The 13,553-nt window shown below is 38.0% G+C and overlaps 1 protein-coding gene across 2 annotated transcripts in view; it reads left to right on the forward strand.

Moving 5' to 3' along the window:
* Positions 1 to 13,553, forward strand: part of PID1 (phosphotyrosine interaction domain containing 1) — a 255,851-nt gene that overhangs the window by 95,093 nt on the left and 147,205 nt on the right. For both annotated transcript variants that reach the window (XM_060107158.1, XM_060107157.1), the window contains exon 2: positions 8,443 to 8,589. In XM_060107158.1, coding sequence (XP_059963141.1) covers positions 8,443 to 8,589 — 147 coding nt within the window. The remainder of the gene's footprint in view (positions 1 to 8,442; positions 8,590 to 13,553) is intronic.

Consider the following 13,553-nt stretch of genomic DNA (forward strand, 5'->3'; position numbering starts at 1 on the left):
TTTTGTAATCCTATAAATATTTTTCAGCAATTTTTGTGGAATTCAGGTAAATTACTCTGAAGCATTTTGATTATTTTGGATCATCTTTTAAAGATTTGCAGGTGCAATCAGAGTGGCATTTAGTCTAGTGCTAATTATTTCCTACTACTGTGACTAGACATTGAGTACTCTACCCAGTGCCCTATGACTCATGAGTTTTTCCATTCATTGGTGGAAACAGACAATATTGCTTGTTCTGTGTGAGCACCAGCACGTTCATCTCTAGTTCTTTCCAGTGGTTCTTTTCCTTTGGTTAGTTTCCTTTCATGTATACTCTGATTAGTACACAACTGAATATTTAATGGGACACTCTGCAGATTTCCAAAGTTCTCTCTGTGTGCAGATATCTCCTTTTATTTGTCTCCCTGAGCTTTCATCTCTGTCACCTTAGCTCAGGGACTCTGCTGGGCCCTTCTCCTCCCTTCATGGCAGCCTGTAAACTCCTTCAAGGTAGTAAGCTGGACAGTTGTATAACTTATCTCATTTGTGTCACATCTTTCAGAGATCACTGTCCTTCATTGCCTGATATCCAGTGTCTCACAAACTGTTGCTTCATTTTTTTTTCTAGTTTATTTGCTTGTTTTAGGTAGCAGGATCTCTTTGGTTCCTGCTACTCCATCTGGATTGAAAACAAAGTAAAAAATATTGATCTTTAGCAGTTTAATTGAATTCAGTTCAATAAGACACTCATACCACCAGGAACATGTGGTAATAACTTAGAAAAGAACAGCTTTCTAAATGCTTATTTCTATCCCATACTTAATTATGTGGAATGACCAGACAATTGGCCCATTTTATTATTACTTCTCTCTATCATTCACTCACACTCTGTTAGTTGAATATTCATAAGTTAAATATAGGTATGAGTTAATTCAGCTGTACTTGAATTTTTTTCATGAGTGGATGGAATTTTTGTTCTATGCTCCTAGCATTTGTTGTTTTCCATCAGGGGTTGCAAATTCAAATGCCTGTAAGGGTCAAGCAAGTATAGGAGTGAAGTTGGTAAGGCATAAATAGTCACTGGTCTTTATTTATTTATTTTTTATTTTTGGCTGCGTTGCGTCTTCGTTGCTGCACATGGGCTATCCCTAGTTGTGGCGAGCGGGGGCTACTCTTCATTGAAGTGTGCAGGCTTCTCATTGTGGTGGCTTCTCTTGTGGTGGAGCATGGGCTGTAGGCATGCAGGCAGCACGCGGGCTTGGTAGTTGCGGGGCATGGGCTCAGTAGTTGCAGTGTGCAGGCTCTAGGGCTCGAGGGCTTCAGTAGTTGTGGCTCGTGGGCTCTAGAGCGCAGGCTCAGTAGTTGTGGTGCACAGGCTTAGTTGCTCTGTGACATGTGGGATCTTCCCAGACCAGGGATTGAGCCCGTGTCCCCTGCATTGGCAGGCGGATTCTTAACCATTGAGCCACCAGTGTAGTCCCACTGGTCTTTAGTATAGAAGGGAAATCTGGCACTGGGGGAAGGAGGGACCATGGTGAATTGCAGAGGAAAACGCCTAAGTAAATAAGGGCGTTTGCAACAACCAGCTGGAGCTCATTGTTGCCCTGAGGTAATGCAAGTTGCTTTTGTAGATATTCTGATCTTTCAAGAGAAGTAGAAATGCAAATTTTAATCATATGTATCTCAATTTTCAAATACTACTTCAAATTTTGATCATAAAGCAGTCTGTGAATCAAATAAAGCTTATTTACAGGCTAAGTATGCCTTCAGGCTGTGAGCTTGCAACCTGTGTTCAACAATAAATTGTTTAACTGTTAACATATACAAAAATGGTTTAGAAAATTACAGAAACCACTGAAGCTAGGGATACAGCACATAGGTATTTTTTGTGTGTGCATGTGCATATGTATGTATTTCAGATCAGTAACAAAAAATAAATAAGTAGATACACACACACAACCACACATACACACACTCCCCTGAGTGAGTCTTTCACAAGCTTTGGGGGCTTTTTGCATACTCTGTGGGCATGGAGTTATTTTTACGCTTCTCCCACATAATCTCTTGAGAGAATCTGTGATGTTCAAAAGAAATGCTTCCATAATTAAAACTGCATGAATAAATATGGGTGTGTGAACATGAGTATTTTAAGTTAGTTTAATAATAGCTATCAGTTTAATAGATATAGACAGTCTTTTAAATTGATGAATATATGGATGTAGGCCTTTAAACTGTAACTTTTTTGAATATGGCAGTTAATAGGATAATTTGCAGCAAGAAGCTTCATGCCAAATTGGTGTATGTCTTTCTTTTCTTGAAATACCAGATCAACACAAATTGCATTAAAAATTTAATTCTTGAAATAAAATAGTGCAATTTTGTATATGACTACTAGATTTGGGGAGATTATCCAACCCTGCTTTACTTTTAAAAAGGACAAAAACTGGGGCTTCCCTGGTGGTGCAGTGGTTGAGAGTCTGCCTGCCATTGCAGGGGACACGGGTTCAAGCCCTGGTCTGAGAAGATCCCACATGCCGCGTAGCAACTAGGCCCGTGAGCCACAACTACTGAGCCTGCGCGTCTGGAGCCTGTGCTCCACAACAAGAGAGGCCGCGATAGTGAGAGGCCCGCGCACCACGATGAAGAGTGGTCCCCGCTTGCCACAACTAGGGGAAGCCCTCGCACAGAAACGAAGACCCAGCACAGCAAAAATAAATTAATTAATTAATAAACTCCTACCCCCAACATCTTAAAAAAAAAAAGGACAAAAACTAACAAACAAAACCTTTGCACTAATATGTGTTTAAATGAAAGTTGAATTTAAGTAAAATTTTCTTTTATTCACTCATGTAATTACTCCTAATCATCTAACAAATCATTTGATGTTTATTTAACAAAATATTTTTCTCATTTTTATGGGTTTTTTTGGTTAAAGTGCTAGAATAAATATTTAAAAGCAGAAATATGAGAATATACATTAAATATAAGCAAAAGATTATTAGATCTAATTTATTAAAGGAAACAAAAGTCATCACACCTGTTTCTTTATTCATATGTGGGGCCTGAATACACTTGATTTTTTAAAAGACAAGTGGTATACAATGTAAGGAAACCACAACTGAGTTCCACTAATTCTTACAGAACCCTAAAGTAATAAAATGATTATGCGTAGAAAGTCAAAGCCCTACTGATTTTTGTACACTTGTACAAATTAACATTTGTTTGGGGTACTGAGTTTTTTTCCATTAATTCCATTCACCCACTTGTTCCTTGTGGTTCTCTTGAGAACATTTGCAATATTTTTGAAGCTTGATTAGGGCATTACTGAATCAGTAATTTGCAAGTTAAAACTGACCATTTTAGTCAGCCTTCAAGATGCAAAGATGAGCCAGGGATTAAAACCTTTAATGCCTTCCCTCTAATTTGTGTGAAGACAGTGTTCCAGTTATCTTAGAAAAAGAGGAGGCAGGATTTGCCTTCCAAAGAAGTTCTGTATTTTGGATACAGAATCAATACAAAGGTGAGATACACTGGATTTGAATTGGTAAAATATGTAAATCCCTGCCTGCTAAACTGTCAGAGATTAATGTCTGAATAGGAGTAGGAAGCGCCAACTGTAAAATTATACAGGGCATGGCGATTACCCCATCTGCATAATGGGGCTTGATTTAGAGGCTCTATTTTAGGATCGCACATAAAGCACCAAATGTAGAAAGCAGAGCTTTGTTTAATTTGTCCTAGGCAGTGCCCTAATTTTCTACAACACTGTTCACGTCCCTTCTTTAAGAATGAATAACACATTTTCTTTATGGAACCCTGTGCATCCGTCATTTGGGGACTGTAGCTTTTCCAAGCTACTCTATTAGATAGATTGCTCTTGTGTTGCCTTTTTATGATGCTACTGGATTATGTTATTTGAGGTTACATTCTCTTTATTGCACTTGTATGTCCATGCAAAGAACAAGTGATATTATTTTTGACTGGTCATAACAAGCATTTTAAAGTTGACAGATGAGAAAACTGAGGCCCAGGAAGTATAAGGCCATGCAGTTCTGACAGAGTTGGTTATAGCAAATGGGTCTTGGCTACTCAGCAAGAATTGTGTATTATTGCAGGTACAGTATTCGACTGTCTCTTGAGACATGGGATTCATCTTATTTTGGCAGTAGCTCAGAGAGCTTTGTCTTAAATATTAATAACCTAGGGACTATAACACTTTCTTTGGATTATTATTTGGTGCTTGGTCATTAAGGCTCAGCCTATTCAAATAACTAAGTGCAAGATTCACTTTTTTTTTTTTAAAGATAATGTTGCTATTCATTTATGCAGATTAACATTTATGAGGTCCTTTTAAAATTTTTATCTCCGTTTTATTTTTACAGATGATTTTTTATTAAAAAGTAGTTTTGTATTGGTGAGACTCTGAATTTTTAGGATCAGACACCTAACTCAAGCTCACTTAAGCATAAAAGGCACTGTATTGGTTCATTCTGTCAGTAAGTCTGTGGATAGATCTGAGTCAGATGCAGCTGGATCCAGAGGCTCAGCTTTGTCCTCTGTGACTTTCCATTTCTAAGCTCTCCTGTTGTCTCTGTGTGGTATTATCATTCACAGACGGACCTTGTGGGAAGAGAAGGTCAGCAGCAGCTCTGAACTCTTTACCCCCATTTAGCAAACCTACATATTAACCTCCAAGGTGATTCTGTTCAGCCAATCTTGAGTTTCATCTGAACCGATTCCTTTGGCCAGGTACATGGGGGTGCTCAGATGGTCAGCCTGTGTCACGTATTCTTTCCCAATGTTAGGGGGTGGGGAATGATGAATGACAGCCCCATTTCACAAAGCAGCATATGGTAGTGGAGAAGTTTCCCTAAGGAAGGGTCAGAAGAGTGTTCTTATCAGGAGCAGCTTTAGCTATAACACTCCGACCACTGAAGGTTTACAAGACAGACTCAGAGTTACATAAAAATGTTCATTTTCGGGCTTCCCTGGTGGTGCAGTGGTTGAGAGTCCGCCCCCCGATGCAGGGGACACGGGTTCATGCCCCGGTCTGGGAAGATCCCACATGCCGCAGAGCGGCTGGGCCCGTGAGCCATGGCCGCTGAGCCTGCGTGTCCGGAGCCTGTGCTCCGCAACGGGAGAGGCCACAACAGGGAGAGGCCCGTGTACCGCACAAAAAAAAAAAAAAAAAAAAATTGTTAATTTTCTGTAAAAATATGTATTGTTGTAGACTCAATGATTCATCACGTAATCTACATTTATTTCCCTCTTTGCTTTCATCCTTTCACAGTGGACAAAAAAGACAATGCCATTAAAGAAAAAAACACTTTTTTTCTTTAATGTTTTAAAGACATTAAAAAAACATTTTCTCTATTTCACTTTCAAATATTGTCTTAGCCTTTTTCTTTAGCTCTTTTAAGGAATTTCTCATGTCAAATTGTAGTTGTCATTTGATTTCACAGTCTGTACTGATTGTGAGAAATCTTTCAAGCAGAGGTTCACATTTTATTTCTGTTACAGCTGTGCCTCTCACAGTGCTGCCTGAGTGGGGTTGTTGAGTAAAGGTGGATGGTTGGATTGGTGAGTGATTACAGGGCAGCTATCTACCTGGCTGGAGATGCCCAAACTCTGAAGAATTATGTAGTTGAGGTTACACCACACTGAGTTGAAGTTGGAATTTGAACTCCCTTATTTTCCTATCCCTAAGCTTATTTCTTTTACTTAGCTCCCAGGCAAGGGGGCCTTACATGTGCCCATCTGTAACTTCCAGTCTCTCTGTGTGCCTAGTAATTGAACCATTTGGTTCTGACAGGAATTACAATGGGGACAGGAAGACAGTCTCAGAACTTCTGGGCAGTTTGATTGTCCAACCTGCATGAGAAGAGGGCCACTTCTAGTGCCATCTTTGGGACCTTCCTGTGAGGCACGAGTCAGGCTGAGTTGAGCTTCAATTTCATGTACCTCTCATAGAGTGCCAGCAAAATGGCAGCCAAGGGAGAGTGTTCCCACTTGCTCATTACTTTGTCTTCTTAGCCCCTCTCCCTTTATCATCTTCATCCCATAGCTCCAGATAGTTGCTCACAGAGGCAAACTAACTTCAGCTGTCCCTCCCAGTGATCTCTGTTGCTCTTCCCAGACCACTTTGCAACCCTAAACCTGCACCCTCTTGGACTGGAATCCATTAAGAGCAAAGATAGAAACGTCCAGATTAACATGAAGACTTGCATTTATGCAATTAATATGAAGATTTCCTTACATTTAAAAAACTGCAAATCACTACTCCTTGGGAGACCTAAGTGCAAGTCTCTCTCCCATTTAAAAAATATCAGAGCTGGCAACTTTGTATTCTAAAAAGTGGCTTTATCAATTAGGGTTAAGTCAGAAAGACAGAAGTACTAGGAGATATATATTAAGAGGTTTATTCAAGGAGTTGGTTTATGTGATTGTAGGGGCTGGCTAGGCAAGTTTGAAATCCTTAGGGTAGGCTGTCAGGAAGGGTGGGCTGGAACTCTGATGTAGACTGAAATAGCTATTCACAGGTGGAATTTCTTCTTCAGGGAAGCCTCAGCTCACCTATTAAGGCCTTTAAATTGTTTTAATCAGGCTCACCCAGATTATCTAAAATAATCTCTCTTACTTCCATTCAACTGATTATGGACTTTAACCACATTCACAAAGTACCTTCATGGCAGTACCTAGATTGGTATTTGATTGAATATCTGAGCATGGTAGCCTAGCCAAGTTAACATGTAAACTGATCATCAATGTGGTCAGTGGGAGTTCTAGTAGATTCTGTGTGGACTTGTGAAATACAGGCCTTGAAATCTTGATACAGATTTCAAAACCTCTACTGCCTTTATATTGAATTGTATGGAAACTGTTTTTGGTCATTTATATTTAGGTGAATGTACTTGTGTATATATGTCATCATTCACTTCTTTCAGTACTGTGTTTGTTTCACAAACCATAGCAGGTCCAGAAAGATCAAGTTGGATGAAGTAGTGAGCAGGTATACTTCATGAACCCTGGTTTAGAGATCATTATTTTTACATTTGTGCTGTGTGTTTTTCTTTCACTTTATTACCTGCATTTCCTTCCACAAATACTCGTTGGACATCTGTGAGGTTTCAGGTGATGTTTTAGGTACTTGGGAGAGTTCATTGATTCAAAGAGCTTCTGTTTATATGGCACTTATATTCTAGTGGATGGTGAAAGACAATAAAATACACTTTGTAGTGGTGATAAGTAGTGATAAGAATAATAAAGCAGGGGAAGGGACTAGACAATAATGAGTATTTATGTGTACCAAACTTAGCTGCATAATTTGTGGGGCCCAGTATAAAATGAAAATCAATGCCCTCCATTCAAAAAGTAGGAAAAAATGCCATTAAAAGTACTGACAATAAAGCTTTTTCTTTTCTTCCATGAATCTCTCTCTGGAATCATGGTGGTTTTTCTTCCTTTTTTTTTTTTTTTTTAATTTGCTGTTTAATCCTGTTCTAAGTTTAAAAAATTTTTAAAATTTTAGATTATTGACATGAATTTATCATTCATCATTTACTGGACCCAAGTAAATGGGAGGATAATGGATGGAAAATGAGGTTAGAGCCACTGTGGGTCCCTGAATCATGCATGGGCTTGAAGGCCAAAGTAAGGACTTAGAATTTTTCAGTGAGAAGAGGGGAAGACTTGGGAGACTTTTGGCAGAAGGGTGACAGCCATGGTGGGATTTTAGAAGGATCCCCTTTGGCTGCTGTGTGGCAAGGTTGGAAATGGCAGGATTAGTTTGGAAGCTGCTATAATAGACCAAACAATGATGGTGCCTGGATTGGGTATATAGATAGATAGTGGTGATTAAACATGGTTGGATTCTGGGCATATTTCAAAAGTAGTGCCAATAGGAGTTGCATATAGAATGAATATTTACTTAGAGTCCTGGCCTGGGGCAGCAGATAAAATGGTCCATTGAGAAACAACGAATTTTGTAAAGTTCTACAGCCAATGCATGGCAGAAGTAGAGAAGCAGAAAACAGAAGTTCTCTCTGTGTGTGTGTTTTTCATCAGCTCTTCTCCTTTTTCATTACCTCTAGACTTTCCCCAAAGTATCTTCTGTAACATCCCTTTCCCAATATCTTCACTTATTTTGCTGAATTCAGCATGGATTACATGTCTAGAATCTCATCTGTACGTATCACTTTGGAAGAACCTCTCAGAGCAAGGTGCTGGTGACTCTACCACTGCCGCATGTTTTCATGGCATCTGTGTAGGGGTTGGCTGTCTCTCACAGTTTCATTTTGGTGGTATCCTGACAGTTTTTCCTTCTATTTCACTCGATACCTTTTGGCCTGCTCTAGTAAAATAGAATTCATAAAACAAAGATTTTGCTACTGGGTTTGCTGTGCAGTTACACCCTGTATAATTCCAAATGATTTAACTCTGGCTTATTTTTTTTCTGCTTTCCAGCACTTTCAGACCATGCTGAAGTCTAAGTTGAATGTCCTAACACTGAAAAAGGAACCTCTGCCAGCAGTCATTTTCCATGAGCCTGAGGCCATTGAGCTGTGCACCACCACGCCCCTGATGAAGACCAGGAATCACAGTGGCTGCAAGGTATGAGGCACATGGCCATCAGGGAACCTCCTGGTGGGACAGACAAAAGGATGTATACCCTTAAGGCTCTTGTTCAAACTGATAACTTTTTTAGGAATGAAAATATCAAACAACGAACAGAATAAGCTCATTGAGTGACGGTAGTCTGAATCCATACCCTGCTTTATTTTTCTTGATGATATAGCACTCTTCATCATTTTGGGGTTCACATAAAGACATAAGTTTGGTATGTGTGAATGAAATAGTAATCTCATCATATTTTCTTTTCTTTTTTTAACATCTTTATTGGAGTATAATTGCTTTACAATGTTGTATTAGTTTCTGCTGTATAACAAAGTGAATCAGCAATATGTATACATATATACCCAGATCCCCTCCCTCTTGCATCTCCCTCCTACACTCCCTACACAACCCCTCTAGGTGGTCACAAAGCACCGAGCTGATCTCCCCATAGGATGCAGCTGCTTCCCACTAGCTATCTATTTTACATTTGGTAGTGTATATATGTCCATGCCACTCTTTCACTTCATCCCAGCTTACCCTTTCCTCTCCCTGTGTACTCAAATTCATTCTCTAAGTCTGCATCTTTATTCCAGAATCATTCATCAGAACCATTATTTTTTTTAGATTCCATATATATGTGTTTGCATACGGTATTTGTTTTTCTCTTTCTGACTTAATTCACCCTGTATGACAGATTCTAGGTCCATCCACCTCACTACAAATAACTCAATTTCATTTCTTTTTATGGCTGAGTAATATTCCATTGTATATATGTGTCCATCTTCTTTATCCATTCATCTGTCAATGGACACTTAGGTTGCTTTCATGTCCTGACTATTGTAAATAGAGCTGCAATGAACATTGTGGTACATGACTCTTTTTGAATTATGGTTTTCTCAGGGTATATGCCCAGGAGTGGGATTGTTGGGTCATATGGTAGTTCTATTTTTAGTTTTTCAAGGAACCTCCATACTGGCTGTATCAATTTACATTCCCACCAACAGTGCAAGATGGTTCTCTTTTCTCTACACCCTCTCCAGCATTTGTTGTTTGTAGATTTTTTGATGATGGCCATTCTGACTGGTGTGAGGTGATACTGCATTGTAGTTTTGATTTGCATTTCTCTAATGATTAGTGATGTTGAGCATCCTTTCATGTGTTTGTTGGCAATCTGTATATCTTCTTTGGAGAAATGTCTATTTAGATCTTCTGCCCACTTTTGGATTAGATTGTTTGTTTTTTAGATATTGAGCCACATGAGCTGCTTGTATATTTTGGAGATTTTGTCAGTTGCTTCATTTGCAAATATTTTCTCCCATTCTGAGGGTTGTCTTTTCATCTTGTTTATGGTTTCCTTTGCTGTGCAAAAGCATTTAAGTTTCATTTGGTCCCATTTGTATATTTTTGTTTTTATTTCCATTTTTCTAGGAGGTGGGTCAAAAAAGATCTTTCTGTGATTTATGTCAAAGAGTGTTCTTCCTATGTTTTCCTCTAAGAGTTTTATAGTGTCTGGCCTAACATTTAGGTCTTTAATCCACTTTGAGTTTATTTTTGTGTATGGTTTTAGGGAGTGTTCTAATTTCATTCTTTTACATGTAGCTATCCAGTTTTCCTAGCACCACTTATTGGAAAGGCTGTCTTTTCTCAACTGTATATTCTTGCCTCCTTCATCAAATATAAGGTGACCATATGTGCATGGGTTTATCTCTGGGCTTTCTATCCTGTTCCATTGATCTATATTTCTGGTTTTGTGCCAGTGCCATACTGTATTGATTACTGTAGCTTTGTAGTATACTCTGAAGTCAGGAGTCTGATTCCTCCAGCTCCGTTTTTCTTTCTCAAAATTGCTTTGGCTATCCGGGGTCTTTTGTGGTTCCATACATATTGTGACATTTTTTGTTCTAGTTCTGTGAAAAATACCATTGGTAGTTTGACAGCGATTGCATTGAATCTGTAGATTGCTTTGGGTAGTATAGTCATTTTCATAATGTTGATTCTTCCAATCCAAGAACATGGTATGTCTTTCCATCTGTTTGTATCATCTTTAATTTCTTTCATCAGTGTCTTATTGTTCTCTGCATACAGGTCTTTTGTCTCCTTATGTAGGTTTATTCTTAGGTATTTTATTTTTTTGTTGGGAGTATTTCCTTAATTTCTCTTTCAGATTTTTCATCATTAGTGTATAGGAATGCAGGAGATTTCTGTGCATTAATTTTGTATCCTGCTACTTTACCAAATTTATTGATTAGCTCTAGTAGTTTTCTGGTAGTATGTTTAGGATTCTCTATGTATAGTATCATGTCATCTGCAACCAGTGACAGCTTTACTTCTTCTTTTCCAGTTTGGATTCCTTTTATTTCTTTTTCTTCTCTGATTGTTGCGGCTAAAACTTCCAAAACTAAGTTGAATAAGAATGGTGAGAGTGGGCATCCTTGTCTTGTTCCTGATTTTAGTGGAATTGGTTTCAGTTTTTCACCATTGAGAACGATGTTGGCTGTGGTTTGTCATATATGGCCTTTATTACATTGAGGTAAGTTCCCTTTATGCCTTCTTTCTGTAGAGTTTATATGATAAATTGGTGTTGAATTTTGTTGAAAGCTTTTCCTGCATGTATTGAGATTATCCTATGGCTTTTATCCTTCAGTTTTTTTAACATGGTTTATCACATTGATTGATTTGCATATATTGAAGAATTCTTGCATTCCTGGGATAAACCCCACTTGATCATGGTGTATGATCTTTACATGTGCTGTTGGATTCTGTTTGCTAGTATTTTGTTGAGGATTTTACATCTATGTTCATCAGTGTTATTGGTCTGTAGTTTTCTTTTTGTGTGAGATCTTTGTCTGGTTTTGTTATCAGGGTGACAGTGGTCTTGTAGAATGAGTTTGGGAGTGTTCCTCTGTTTGCTATATTTTGGAAGAGTTTGAGAAGGATAGATGTTAGCTCTTCTCTAAATGTTTGATAGAATTTGTCTGTGAAGCCATCTGCTCCTGGGCTTTTCTTTGTTGGAAGATTTTTAATCACAGTTTCAATTTCAGTGCTTGTGATTGGTCTGTTTTTATTTTCTATTTCTTCCTGGTTCAGTCTCAGAAGTTTGTGCTTTTCTAAGAATTTGTCCATTTCTTCCAGGCTGTCCATTTTATTGACATAGAGTTGTTTTTAGTAATCTCTCATGATTCTTTGTATTTCTGCAGTGTCAGTTGTTACTTCTCCTTTTTTATTTCTAATTCTGTTGATTTGAGTCTTTTCCCTTTTTTCTTGATGAGTCTGGCTAATGGTTTATCAATTTCGTTTATCTTCTCAAAGAACCAGCTTTTGGTTTTATTGATGTTTGCTATTGTTTCCTTCATTTCTTTCTGATCTGAGTTTTATGATGTCTTTCCCTCTGCTAACTTTGGGATTTTTTTGTTCTTCTTTCTCTAATTGCTTTAGGTGTAAGATTAGGTTGTTTATTTGAGATTTTTCTGGTTTCTTGAGGTAGGATTGTACTGCTATAAACTTCCCTTTTAGAACTGCTTTTCCTGCCTCCCATAGGTTTTGGGTCATCGTGTTTTCATTGTAATTTTTTAAAAAGTATTTTCTGATTTCCTCTTTGATTTTTTCAGTTATCTCTTTGTTATTTAGTAGTATATTGTTTAGCCTCCATGTGTTTGTATTTTTTAGTTTTTTTTTTCCTGTAATTGATATCTAGTCTCAGTGTTTTGGTCAGAAAAAATACTTGATACAATTTCAATTTTCTTAAATTTACCAAGGCTTGATTTGTGACCCAAGGTGTGATCTCTCCTGGAGAATGTTCCATGAGCACTTGAGAAGAAAGTGTATTCTGTTGTTTTTGGATGGAATGTCCTATAAATATCAATTAAATCCATCTTGTTTAATGTGTTATTTGAAGCTTGTGTTTCCTTATTTATTTTCATTTTGGATGACCTATCCATTGGTGAATGTGGGGTGTTAACGTCCCATACTACTATTGTGTTACTGTCAATTTCCCCTTTTTTGGCTGTTAGCATTTGCCTTATGTATTGAGGTGCTCCTATGTTGGGTGCATAAATATTTACAATTGTTATATCTTCTTCTTGGATTGATCCCTTGATCATTATGTAGTGTCCTTCTTTGTCTCTTGTAATAGTCTTTATTTTAAAGTCTATTTTGTCTGATATTAGATTTGGTGCTCCAGCTTTCTTTTGATTTCCATTTGCTTGGAATATCTTTTTCCATCCCCTCACTTTCAGTCTGTATGTGTCCCTAGGTCTGAAGTGGCTGTCTTGTGTACAGCATATATATGGGTCTTGTTTTTGTATCCATTCAGCCAGTCTATGTCTTTTGGTTGGAGCATTTAATCCATTTACATTTAAGGTAATTATTGATATGCATGTTCCTATTACCATTTTCTTAATTGTTTGGGGCTTGTTATTGTAGTCTTGTCCCTCTCTTGTGTTTCCTGCCTAGAGAAGTTCCTTTAGCATTTCTGTAAAGCTGATTTGGTGGTGATGAATTCTCTTAGGTTTCCTTGTCCGTAAAGATTTTAATTTCTCCGTCTAATCTGAAGGAGGTCCTTGCTGGATGTAGTAATCTTGATTGTAGATTTTTCCCTTTCATCACTTTATGTATGTCCTGCCACTCCCTTCTGGCTTGCAGAGTTTCTGCTGAACGATCAGCTGTTAACTTTATGGGGATTCCCTTGTGTGTTACTTGTTGCTTTTCCCTTGCTGCTTTTAATTTTTTTTCTTTGTATTTAATTTTTGATATTTTGATTAATATATCTTGGCATGTTTCTCCTTGGATTTATCCTGTGGGACTCTGAGCTTTCTGGACTTGACTGACTGTTTCCTTTCCCATATTAGGGAAGTTTTCAACTATAATCTCTTCAAATATTTTCTCAGTCCCTTTCTTTTTCTCTTCTTCTGCGACCCCTAGAATTCAAATATTGGTGTGTTTAATGTTGTCCCAGAGGTCTC

Source organism: Mesoplodon densirostris, chromosome 8 (assembly GCF_025265405.1).
Source record: "Mesoplodon densirostris isolate mMesDen1 chromosome 8, mMesDen1 primary haplotype, whole genome shotgun sequence".
Classification (NCBI taxonomy): domain Eukaryota; kingdom Metazoa; phylum Chordata; class Mammalia; order Artiodactyla; family Ziphiidae; genus Mesoplodon; species Mesoplodon densirostris.